Source organism: Petromyzon marinus, chromosome 56, assembly GCF_048934315.1.
Source record: "Petromyzon marinus isolate PM22_M1 ecotype Great Lakes invasive population chromosome 56, UKy_Petmar_22M1.pri1.0, whole genome shotgun sequence".
NCBI lineage: Eukaryota > Metazoa > Chordata > Hyperoartia > Petromyzontiformes > Petromyzontidae > Petromyzon > Petromyzon marinus.
Genome location: NC_133722.1, coordinates 5,885,641 through 5,898,617, shown reverse-complemented (window position 1 = coordinate 5,898,617; position 12,977 = coordinate 5,885,641). Strand labels below are relative to the sequence as shown.

General features: G+C 51.2%; 1 protein-coding gene across 2 annotated transcripts in view; it reads right to left on the bottom strand.

Annotated features, from left to right (window-relative positions):
• The window catches only part of LOC116954711 (histone deacetylase 4-like), a 253,867-nt gene that overhangs the window by 138,612 nt on the left and 102,278 nt on the right, over positions 1-12,977 (bottom strand). Inside the window, exon 1 of one of the 2 annotated variants that reach the window (XM_032975422.2) lies at positions 11,452-12,260. The exons of the other annotated variant lie outside the window; for it this stretch is intronic. Within the exon in view, the coding sequence (XP_032831313.2) occupies positions 11,452-11,467 (16 nt within the window). The 5' untranslated portion in view covers positions 11,468-12,260. Of the gene's footprint in view, positions 1-11,451; positions 12,261-12,977 lie in introns of those variants that run through there. 2 annotated transcript variants of the gene reach the window in all.

The window sequence follows — 12,977 nt, the reverse complement described above, 5'->3', positions numbered from 1 at the left end:
AGTGCCCTAACCACGATGCCCCAACACTCTGCAATTCAACACTGTGAGTCATAAATTGGAAGAAGGCAGGGAAGGGGAGGCAAAATTTATAATCCACAAAGTCCCCCGAGTGAGTTTTTTTCTTACAGAGTGTCCCTCTCTTTGCTTGGGATATTTAGGCAATCCCTTCAATGAGTCTTTTTTTTTTCCAATAGAGAGGACAATGGGGTGCCAGGAGAAAAGCCATCACGGGCATGCGAGGACAGGACACTCAAACGTCCACATCATCCGAGATTCTTCTACCGTCTCGCGCCATCCGTACATCGTCAGCGATACGAATACGACAGCGCTGCGAGTCAACGGGCCGGAGCGCAAGTCCGTGCGCCACCTCAGGCAGCACGACTTTAGTCGCATCGATTCATTGCACACTCCCAACGCGAGCGAAGCAGCACTCGACAATTTCAAGCGGTCATCAAATAATTCACCGTCATTGGCCACGCAAACAAATTGGAAACCGCGAAAGAGATGCCGACTCGTGTGGCAAGGCCACGCGAGATATCTGGCCTGGGCTCGTGGACTCGGCTATGGGACACAGAGCCTCACAGTGTCACAAGGGCACGGATGCGTCGCCCACAAAGTAGCCGGCTGTCTCTCCCGCAAAGGACCCAGCTCTCTACCCACAAAGGAGCCGGCTGTCTCTCCCGCAAAGTAGCCGGCTGTCTCTCCCGCAAAAGGTCCCAACGGCCGTGTCTCCCGCAGGCGGCACAGTTACACGCCGCCGCTCGCGAAACACAGCCAGCGTCTGTGATCGAGAGGCACGCCGCTCGGACGTCAACAATGAAAAATAAGTTATTTATTTTTGGACAGCCAGAACATCCGTCGAGTGTGCTATTTCCACCCCCTGAACCCCCACCCACCCCACCGCACTCCTCCTGCTGGCAAATTGGCATGCTTTTGGCGAGGGTGTGTGGGAGGTTTGGTATGCGCTTACAGCATTGCGGTGAGCGACGTCGGAGCGACTGCCTCGGTCTCTCTCCGAAGCCGCATAGTTCCCGTCTCTCTCCCTCTACAACGGCGTCCCGTCACTCGCCCATCGGCATGTCGGTCCCAACAAACCAAGATGCACGCCGTCCGCCAACGTCGACGGATGGAAGAAACGCTTTGGCGCCTTGAACTGGAGCGCGCAGGTGTATGTGGGTGCGTTGAACTTCTTTCGCACCGCACGTAGCCAACCATGGTGCGGGGGATGGATAACAAACTAAACACAAAAATCAGTACAGGCATGTACGCCTGTACTCTGGCAATACTTGGCAGGTGGGACGGGTGAGGGCGGCCTCGGTGGGTCACAGGGAGGTGATGAGGCTGTGAAGGGTGGGACACCAAAGGTGCAGCCCTGAAATAGCTTGCTCATGGAACTGCAGGTGGAAGGGAGCTCAACTAGGAGAAGCTCTGCAAATCCGCCTTTAGAGGTTATTTGGCGCACTCTTCTACACCAGTCAGACGTCTTGGTTGAGGTGGGAGTACCCACACTTTACCCCCCACACACCACACGTGACCTGCCCCATCGACTAACTGCGGTCAACACATTTGCGTACTTCCGAGTGGACAGATACGGGGCGCCGTGCCCAGAGGTCAGATTAAACCGGTGACGTTTTGGATCGCAAATCCCGCTCGGCAACTATTACCCATCGCGGTAACTATTACCCATCGCGGTAACTATTACCCATCGCGGTAACTATTACCCATCGCGGTAACTATTACCCATCGTGGTAACTATTACCCATCGTGGTAACTATTACCCATCGCGGTAACTATTACCCATCGTGGTAACAATTAACCATCGTGGTAACTATTACCCATCGTGGTAACTATTACCCCACGGGACCATTAAGTAGGCATCTGCATTATGCTCCTCATACCATCTTCATCTTCCACCAGGTAGTGCTGATCAATTCGGTGATCAATCCTGCATTGAATTAGCAATCTATATTGATCATACCATGCTGTATTGATCAGTCCGGTATTGGATGATTAATCTGGATTTATGAATCGAATGCTGGATTTATAAATCCAATGCTGCATTGATCATCCATTGCTGGATCGATTATCGCCGAGGTGATCAGCATTATCTTGCCGAGTCATCTACTCAAGGTCCTGCGGCAATCCATCTAGAGCAGGGGTCGGCAACCAAATTAAACAAAAAAAAACCCCTCGATACTATTTTCAAGAGCCGCACGCAATGCACGTGAATATACGAGACGGTGGGTACTTAATAAATGCCGTCACGAAGCGGCTCTTAAAGAGCCGCACACGAGAGCTGCTTTCACAGCTCCATCTCCGTGGTGCGCGTACCACCACCCCCCCCCCACCCCCCGCTCTGCTTGTCCCATCCTTGGCCTACCACCTCGAAGCAACGAATCCCGGAAACCAAAGCACGGCGCCTTTGTTTCCTTTGTTTTAAGCGGCAATCGACGTGACGTCTCCGAGGGGGTTTTTGGACCAGCGTGATGTTCGCTAATCCACGTGTGCGTGTGGCTCATCTTTCTGTTTGTAAAAGCCGCAAGCTGGCCGAGGGTCCGCAACGGGGTGCGTGGACGCCAACCAAGGCGTGTCGCCCCGCGTGGCAATGGGCTTGCCATAAGCGCGCGGAAGGCACTGGGAGCGAGCAGGCGAATGACAAGTGCTCAAGGAGAATGCGGGCTCCGTGGGCGGACGAGCCTGAACACATTTTCACTTTCTCTTCCGAGCGTGGAGTCATGGCCCCCCCCCCCCCCCCCCGACTCTCAAGGCTCTAACTCATCTTGATCTCGCTCAATGTCCTTACACTGGAAACATGCGCGGGTTTTAACTTTTTTGACTTTTTTCTTTTTAAATCCCACGTGTATATATATATTTTTGGGGGGCGATAAAAAAATGCATCGAATGAAATAAAAAAACACAGACACAAAAGCGTCAAGCCGGCACAGGGAATGTGCGTGGGGCGTATGCCGGTGAGATTGATCCGGCCTGGCTTTGACGGTGCAAGCTGTGCGAGCGAGCCATGCCGCTGCTACGTACGGGCCCCAAGGGCTCTGGGATCCACTTTCACCACTCGTTTTCTCTCTCCCCCTCGTTTTATTCAAATCGCACCTTGAGATGCAACTTGTTTTTTTAGGGCGTTCTCCGTTTCTTGAATCCGTTTTTTTTTGGGGGGGGGGGGGTTCGTATTTTAGTGATGTGAGCCTGCACGTGTGTGTGTGTGCATGTTGGTGCTCGTGGCCTTAACGTGCAGAGCCTGGCACAAGCGCCGTGGTGACGTCACCGCCACTTAGTGGCAATTGTTGTTGTTGCTGGTGCTCGCTAACAGCACTTTCCCCAACAGTCTGTTAAGGCTTTTCGGGGGATTTTTGTCTCTGTTGTCCATCTGGAGACTGCGAGATCCACGATCGATGTTCGGTCGCCGCGTTGGTAGCAATCGTCGTGATTTCTCACTTTACAGCATGGGCAGCGTGTGCGTACCTCCTGAGTGGGGAGCGGTAGTTGCAACGGTTAGCTCGCTGCGCTATGCACCCAGCGGCCCCAGGTCGATTCCCGCTCACGGCCAATAACGGCAACGATTATCTGAACAGGTCCTGGGCCTCCCCTAGGTCGACTCAGCTTCAAATGAATACCTGGTGCGGTGTGTAAACATCGCCTTCTTAGGTGCAACTCGCTAACGGAACTTGCCCCAACATTCTGTTAATGCTATGTGGGGGATCTTTGTCTTTGTTGTTGATTCGGAGACCGGGAGATCAACAACTGATGTTCGCTCGCCGCGTTGATAGCATTCGTTTTGATATCTCACTTAACGGCGTGGGCCGTGTGTGTGTGTGTACCACTTGAATGTGAAATTGTACTTGTTGCTCTGCATCTCAATCAGCCATACATCAGAAGATGTGTGTGTCTATTTTGTACTGCGCCTTATGATCTCCGGGTGAAAGGCGCTTTAAGAAGTGTAGATTATTCTGATTGTTATCATTTAGGAGTCATTCATTTGGGATGCGGCCGGGTGGCTCAAGAGGTCAGGCACCACCCATGTCCTGGGCTCGAACCCAAGCAGCCGCCCGTGAGTAAACCGGGCCCTCAAAGTATGGATAGTCGATTGGTTTCAGCCCAGGTCACCGAATAACTGCACAGGAAACACCTTCGCAAAAAAAATCTGCTTCTGCGCGTAGTTTGGCGAAAGTCCATCTCACTCTTATTGTTATTGTTACCAGGGTAAGGCCCCACTGAGCTATGTAGCTCCTTTTTCAGAAGTGACCTGGCCATACACCGCACCTCCGATTAGCACGGTTGGCTACGTACGGTGCGAAGGAAGTTCAACACACGTACATACACCCCACCTCCAATTAGTACAGTTGGCTACGTACGGTGCGAAAGAAGTTCAGAGAGCAGTGGTTGGCAGGGTGGTGGCAACGCAGTGACAACACTCGTGGCCCGCAGCAAGAAAGTCCTGGTTTAGACTCCCGAATTGGCTTCCCCTTTCTGTGTGAAGTTTGTGTGCCCCCCTGCCCCCGCTCTGCATGGGTTTCCAGTTTCCTTGCATCGCAAAACAAAAAAAAACACACACAATGTAACCGATATTGGCCGGACATCCCAAAGCTGAAAGGTTACCTGCCAATTACTCCAATGCGATTCACACACACAGCAGCAACATCACCCCCCCCCCCACCCACCACCACCGCTTCGAAAATTTGGCAGGACCCTCTCTGAATAAAAACACTCGGCGACGCTTTCCCGGGTAAACGAGTGTAGTAGCAGAAATAATGACGATGATAAAAAAATAACAGCACATCTTGTGCCCCGTCACAGGAACGTGGAGTGTCTGGCGGTCGTAGAGGACTGCCCAAAGATGGGTCGATGAGGGATGCCGCTGGGAGGCACGCCGACTCTAAGGGGGTCACAACTGCTCTGAGCAATCAATATCGCTCAACGGGGTCCAGATGAGACAATAAGAGAGGTAAGTTGATGCAAAACTCTGCGCGATAAAAACTAAAACATTTTTTTTATTTTACCAAGTAAGGCCCCACACTGAGCTTCTTTGTAGCTCCTTTTCAGAAGCGACCTGGCTATCACAAATGACAGCTCAACGAAGTGGCTTATCATCACGTGGAAATCTATGGGCCGCCAAATACTCTAAACGCGCGATGTTGATTCTAAATGTGGAGGCAAAAACCGGAGGACCCCGAGAAAATTCCACACGAGCACGGGGAGAGAGAGAGAGACACGCAGACTCCAAATATACAACAGGCGTCAGAGTTGGGATCGGACCCACAACCTCCTGCATACCAGGCAAGGTAGTTAACATCTCCTAGCCACCGTGGCACCACCATGATGAGTGCGGCTTGTTCCGCTCGCGCAGTCCCACGGCGCCCCAACCGTGCCCCTTAGCGGCTCGAGTGTGTCCACCCTGGTCGGAAGCGACGCGGCAAGCCGTGTCTCAAACGCAACTCACAGCGCTTGTGTGTGCACGTGCTGGCGTGTTTATAGTGTGCGGTGTCTGTGCGAGTGTGTGTTCGCTAACAGCACTTGCCCCAACAGTCTGTTCAGGCTACACTGGGGATCTTTGTCTTTGTGCGAGTGCGTGGGGAGAGGTAGCATAGCAATTAGCGCACTGTGCTACTAAACCTGACGACCCGGAGTTCAATTCTGCTCACAGCCAACACCGGTGACAATAATCTGAACCAGTCCTGGGCCTCCCCTAGGTCGACTCAGCCTCAAATGAGTACTTGGTGTGGTGTGTAAACATCACCACTGGGGAGACAAAGGCGGCCGGGCATGGTGTTGGCCACCCACCCCCTCGTGTACCGTGCCCACTTTCATAGGTGCTCGCTAATAGCACTTGCTCCAATAGTCTATTACAGGCTATACGGGGATCTTCGTCTTTTTGTGTGTGCGTGTGTTTGTTTGTATTTGCAGCGCACGCGTGTGTAAGCAGTGTGTTGCTCAAAAATTGCGTTGGCATATAATGCAAGTAATGTATTACAACCTTAACGTGTGCAGTGTGTGCACGCACAGCGTGCATGCAGCGAGCGCACATAGCGCATGTGCGCGTACCGATTGCTCAGCCGTGTACGTGGTGTCCACTGCGTGTACTCCGTGTGCGTAAGCGTGCGGTGCCGAGTTGGCATTCTGAAACACCACGCCACAGCACGGTAAAAAGGGCCCCCTAACAATTGTAAATGTTTGGGCCACTTGGCAGTTTCACACGTCCCAGTGCTTCCCCATTGCAGTAGAGGTTTAAAACCGCAGAAACAATGCAGCCAGTCGGGCACGAACACTGTCAATCACGAAAGCCATTGTGTGCCTGGCCTCGGCCTTCCCTCCCAGCTGCCAACGTTTGAAAAAGAAAACACGAATCATAAATCACCGGACCACTGTTCAATTACAGACAGTCCCCGGGTTACGGGAGGGTTAGGTTCCCGAGAGCGATCCGCAACCCGAATTTTCTGTATGTCGGAAACCGAACAATTTCCTCCCAAAATCAACATAAATTCCATTTGCCTTAATCATAGTGGCGCTCCAGTGAGGCGTAAGACTGCCCTGCCTCACGCCTCGCTCCATGGTATTCATCTGCAACCTACCGTAACACATTTCCGCGGATTGACTTTTTTTTTACACGATTTATGGGAGCATTTTCCGTAAGGTTGGATTTCCGCAGTTCGGGTCCTTACGCAACCCGGGGAGACTGTCCGTATTGCAAAGACTTATCCCGTGGTCTACGTCGCATAATCCCGAATCTATTTTCGTTTCACGGCTATGAACGGCCGTTGTTTTCTGGCGAACGCTTCGCAAATATGGTTATCCACCATCACCGTCACCAACATCACGTGTGGCCAGTGTGAGCGCGCAAGCCACAGCGGGGCCCTTTGTGTGAATAGTCGTGCTTTGTAGCGGACAGCATAGTCATCATCATCATTACCACGATGGTGAGCGTATTGTTCGTAACGCGTCTGCTCAGGCCGCGTGCGCAGACCATGATAAGATTGCCCTCCCCTACCAAGTGCGAAGCAGCTGAACCAAAGTTCTGTAGCAATGATACTACCGCGCTCTGCAATCAGAATACGTATTTATACTGGTGGAATCCGATGAGCCGTGAAGCTCTTTTTCACAGATGTCCAGTACGGGCGGGTCAGATCGTTACAGCAACAAACAATACAAAAACACGATAGGAGTGGAAAAGTATAGCCCACCGAGGTATTAAATTATTTTTCAGAAGCGACCTGGCCACAAATGAAAGGTCAACAAGAATGGCTTATCACGTGGAAATTTATACCAGCAAAATAATCTAAACAATCTCAAAACGAATGGGAATAACTGTTTCAACGCTCCCAAGTGACCAAAACCACTCGCGAGGATTTTAAACAGCGATCGCTTTTAAACAGCGCGGGTGGCATGGCACCAATACCGACGCAGCGGGGGGGGGGGCGGGGGGGCACGGCCATGTTTGTTGGTGGGTTCAACACCTTTGCTTCGGGATCATCAACACGGCACACTGTGCCCGCGTGCCGATTTCGCCCCCGCCATTGTCGAGAAGCTGCCCAGCGAGCACGGCGGAAACGACGTCGTCGTCGTCGTTATTATCATCATTACAATTATTACTACACACGCGCACACGCTGCGTTCACTGACACAGAGTGGTGGTGGTGGTGGCGTTTTTTTTTTGCCGAGCCAACAAAATGTCACGCCGGTGAGGGCAAAATGTCACGGCCGGGCACACTGGCACAAATGCCACCCGCAGACGCGGCACTTCACGTGGCCTTGTGCCGTAAGAGGCACGACTCGGCCGAACCCGTTCCCCCCCCGGGTGATCACGTGGGACGGAGGAGAGATCCGGGTACCCACACTTTACCCCACCCCCCATTACAGCAAGCGCTGTTTTGTTCGAACGCGTCAAAGTCTTCGTCGCTGTAAATAGCAGCGGCGGGTTTTCCTCTTGGCGCAAAAAGCGAAGGTGTCATTTGTTTACACAATGGAAGCGTTTAGAAACTGTTCATTGAGATGTACAGGGACTCCTCTACTTACGAACATTTGACTTACGAACTTTCAGAGATACGACACAAACCTGGTCCGTATATCCAGTTGCCTGTTCGGACCGAGGGTCGTAAGTTCAACGGCCGCACAATAGATGGTGGTGGCATCTACATCTGCAGAACGTGAAGAACCAGTGGTATCTACATCTACAGAACGAAAATAACCAGTGGCATCTACATAGTTCATAGTTCCATAGTTCAAAGTTCCATTTATTTGGTATAGCCCTGTAAGCCATTCGGCTCTTGAAATCGGGTGCAACTGCAACAAACAAAAAACAAAAACATGAACAAGAAAACATCTTAAAGTGATTATGTGACTGTGCAAACAGAAAATCCAGGAAAAAAACATCAAAATATTCCTGAAATAGCACCGTACACCAACACTGTGCAAAAATCCCAGTGGGATGCAAGTCAAACAACAATAACAACAACAACCACAAGACAACTAAGATTTAGGCCATCAGTCTAACTCCGTACTACAATAAACAAAAACATGGCCAAACCAAAAAAACGTTTTCGAAATCACGAAAATAAAAGCCATAAATGCAATGTAACAGTGATCATACGGACTGACCGAATTTTTAACAATAAACTACATAAATAAATTATAACACCAAACCCTAGAGCCATATTTTAGGCCACTGAATAGCAGTGGCAGCTCGGGGTGTAGAACTCCTCTAGAGCAGAACATGAAGAAGAACCAGTGGCATCTACATCTACATAACGTGAAGAACCAGTGGCATCTACATCTGCAGAACGTCAAGAACCAGTGGCATCTACACCTGCAGAACGTGAAGAACCAGTGGCATCTACAGAACGTGAAGAACCAGTGGAATCTACATCGACAGAACGTGAAGAACCAGTGGCATCTACATCTGCAGAACGTCAAGAACCAGTGGCATCTACACTTGCAGAACGTGAAGAACCAGTGGCATCTACATCTACAGAACGTGAAGAACTAGTGGCATCTACATCTGCAAAACATGAAGAACCAGTGGCATCTACATCTACAGAACGTGAAGAACCAGTGGCATCTACATCTGCAGAACGTGAAGAACCAGTGGCATCTACATCTGCAGAACGTGAAGAACCAGTGGCATCTACACCTGCAGAACGTGAAGAACCAGTGGCATCTACGTCTGCAGAACGTCAAGAACCAGTGGCATCTACACCTGCAGAACGTCAAGAACCAGTGGCATCTACACTTGCAGGGAAAAGGGGTCAGGCAAGGGAATTTTCTTTTTACAAGAGGAGACATTTGGTGGGAGTGTTTTTTTCTTCCCAATTCGGTACATTTAACAAAAATAATAACCCTTACAACCGTATAATATTAAGGAAACACATGCTGATTAACTCATTAATAATTATTGCATAATTGCAATTAACCCCCTCCTCCTCGACCTCTGATCTCCGCACCTGATGGGTTCGGTGATGACATCATCTTGCTCTATTTCAGACCTGAAGCAGGTGAATCGCTTCACTATTCCGGCAAATCGCGCCCGATAATGTTGGTTGGTGTAATCGCCGGCGAAACGTCACAGTACCCCGCATTGTAAACGTTACGGATTTACTCTCCAACACACCGGTGGGCTGAAGTCGTCACTAATCGGCGCGTTGTTTACGTGACAAACCTCACGTGGCCGTGTCGGATGGTGGAGGTTTTACGACACATTTATACTCTTTGGTTCTTTCGGTAAAGTCACGTAGTTAGAAATAAACTACAGTAGATTACGACGTTTCGATCGCAACACGAGCGGTCGTTACATCAGGCTTGTGTTGCGATCGAAACGTGGTGATTTGTTTTATTTGATTTCTACCTACGTGACTTTACCGAAAAAAACAAAAGAGTATGGCTTCCTGCAGTCACGAAGGCTTCAAATCAAGATTGACACATTTATACTTAGGCGATCTAACACCCAACACCTTTATTAAGAAGAAGAAACCCAATAAAAATTGTAAATGAGCCGCGATGCCCGTGTGAATAGCGGGGGTCACAAACCGCGAGCGGCGCCTTAAAGAGCCCTGCACAAATCGAGTGACAAGCCAGACACACAGACACACACACCACACCGTGTCAACCTATCACGGTTTCACCCCGTATTCTTGTACAGGGAAACAGAGTTCTCACGTCCATACGGCGTACAACCGTTTCAATACGGGCAACAACAAATAATTTTTTTGTCTTATTTGTTTGTGTTTCGTTTTCGCGATGGGACCTTTGTAGGTTGAACGTTGCGATTTATAAGGGCACGGGGTGACTAATATGGTTTTATCTTCTTTGGTTCTCTCGGTAAAAGTCACGTAGAATGAGAATAAAATAATAAAATAAAATAAGACAATAAAATGCTCACGACGTTTCGGCCACAACACAAGTAGCCTTCTTCAGGTGAAAGAACAGAACTGTCGGGACGACAGAGCTTGAACGAACGCTGTTAAGATTAGTAGTGTCTTTTAAGCTCGGTGAGAGGCGTGGAGAGCTTTGACAAAGGAGTTTACCTATCAAAGCAGGATAATTTAGCATTGAAATAGCTGAGGGATTAGCTTGTGACAGAAATAGCTGTGTTAAAGTCCAAGTTTACCTATCAACAGAGGCATTTAGTATATGGACGCTAAAGGCCTCCAGCTACCAACTATCATAAAGTAAACCGATGTGAAAAAGCTAAATCTATATTACATCAATATAATAAATGTACTTAATTTATTCTTCAATAAGCTGAGCTATTAATCACAAAGCAACTGGGTATACACTACACTATATAATGAATACCATATAGTAAACCAATAAAAAAAAACCAAAATATAAGCTTTACATCGAAAAATATGGTTTTAATTGGTCCGTAATAAGGTAGAGCACTGACAAGGGGTTGACAGGTATGTGCACACACACACACAACCCCAACAAAACTCGCACCGAGCGTGCGCATACGTACACGACACAACACTGCACCAAACGCACACACACGCACACTACAGTACTCACCAGCCAACACCCAACAGCGCTCACAGCGGTACACGAGAAGCTCAGAGCTCATACGCACACACAACTACTCAACCACAAAACAAAGACAAAGATCCCCCCCCGTATAGCCTTTAACGGACCGTAGGGGCAAGTGCTTTTAGCGAGTAGCACCTATCATCATCAATATCACCACCACGATCATCATCAACAACATCACCACCACCCACCCCACCTAACTTACTTCCCAATGCACGAGTCAAGGGGGGGCGCGCGTGCGCGCGTGCGCGCCCCCAACCATGGCAGTGGCGAAACACGGCGGAGGAGGCGGAGGAGAGGGGGGGGTGGGGAAACACGCAACTCGTGTCGCAGAGACACCACCGACACGCAACTTTACACACACACAGACGGACACACGGACACAGACGGACACACGGACACAGACGGGCGCGCGGTGTCCCTCACCTGCAGTGTGCTTCATGCTGCGGACGCGAGAGTCATCCCGCAAAGTAAACACGATGATGACGATGAGAGCGACGAGGAGGGTGTAGAGAAGGAGGAGTGGGGGGGAACGCAGGAACGACGAGTCGTCGTCGTTGGGAGTGTGGGGAACGAGTAGCGGTGATAATGGGAGTGTCAGGAACTGGTAGTGGTGGTGTCGAGCGGGTAGGGGTGGGAGTGTGGGGAAGGAGTCGTGATGGTGGTGATGGGAGTGTGGGGAGCGATTCGTGATGGTGTTGGTAGGAGTGTGGGGAGCGAGTCGTGATGGTGGTGGTGTTGGGAGTGCCGGGAGCGGGGCGCTGCCGAGGCTAGAGGGGCGTGTGGAGTGGCAGGGAGCGAGCGCACGGGAAGACCGTGAGAGCGAGGCAAATATTTATTTATTTTATTTCCTCTCGCATCGTAAGGGGGCGGAGAGTGAAGCCCAACGCGCAAAGACAAAGATCCCCCGTGTTAGCCTCGCACCACACAGCCTGTCCGGGGCAAGTGCTGCTCGCGAGTAAGCAACTTCTGAGGGTCGGAACGGCACACGAGGAGGGTCGTGGGTGGAGCAACACACCAAGCCCGGCCGCCTTTGTCTCCCCGGTGGTGATGTTTACTGCACGCATCACACCAGCTACCCATTGTTGAGGCCGAGTCGACCTAGGGGAGCGGGAATCGGACAGGGCAGAGCGCAGAGCGCCGCGACACCACCGCTCCCCACGCACTCGCGCACACACATCATCACACACACGGGACAAAGAAACAGATCCCCCGTATAGCCTTAAGAGACTGTGGAGGCAAGTGCCGTTCGTGAACACACACTGACACACTTGGGGGGTGGGTTGTGGCGTGGTGGGTTGTGGGGTGAGTTGTGGGGGGGGTGGGTTGTGGGTGGGGTGGGTTGTGGGTGGGGTGGGTTGTGGGTGGGGTGGGTTGTGGGTGGGGTGGGTTGTGGGGGGTTGTGGGGATTGGCGAGTGAAGACGCGGGATTTCGGGAGGCCAGTGTCGGGGAGAGGAGGGGGTGAGGGTTGGGTGGCTTAGGGGGAGGGACCGAGCGAGCGGTGGGTGGGAGTGTGGAAGGGAGTGGGGTGCGGTGGTGGTGGTGGGACAGGAGGGAGATTTAAACGCGGTGGCGGCCGTAGGAAGTTGGGGTTGGTTCAACCTCACGTCACGGCGACGTTGCTCCGTCAGCCCCCCCACAACCTCCCCCCGCGGGTTTGTGTCTGCCGGCTTGAGTGGGGTACACGATGTGGCGAGAACCATAATCACCAAAGATAAATAATATACACAAACAAAGCTATGAGCACCGATGAAGGCCGGCACGGCACACGAAGGTGGGGTGTCTCGCCAGTGGCGATGTTTACACACAGCACCAGGTACTCACTTGAGGCTGAGTCGACCTAAAGAAGGCCCAGGACCGCTTAAGATCTTCGTCACCGGTGTTGGCCGTGAGCGGGAATCGAACCCGGGGCGCCGGGTTTGGAACGCAGCGCGCTAACCGCTGCGCCACC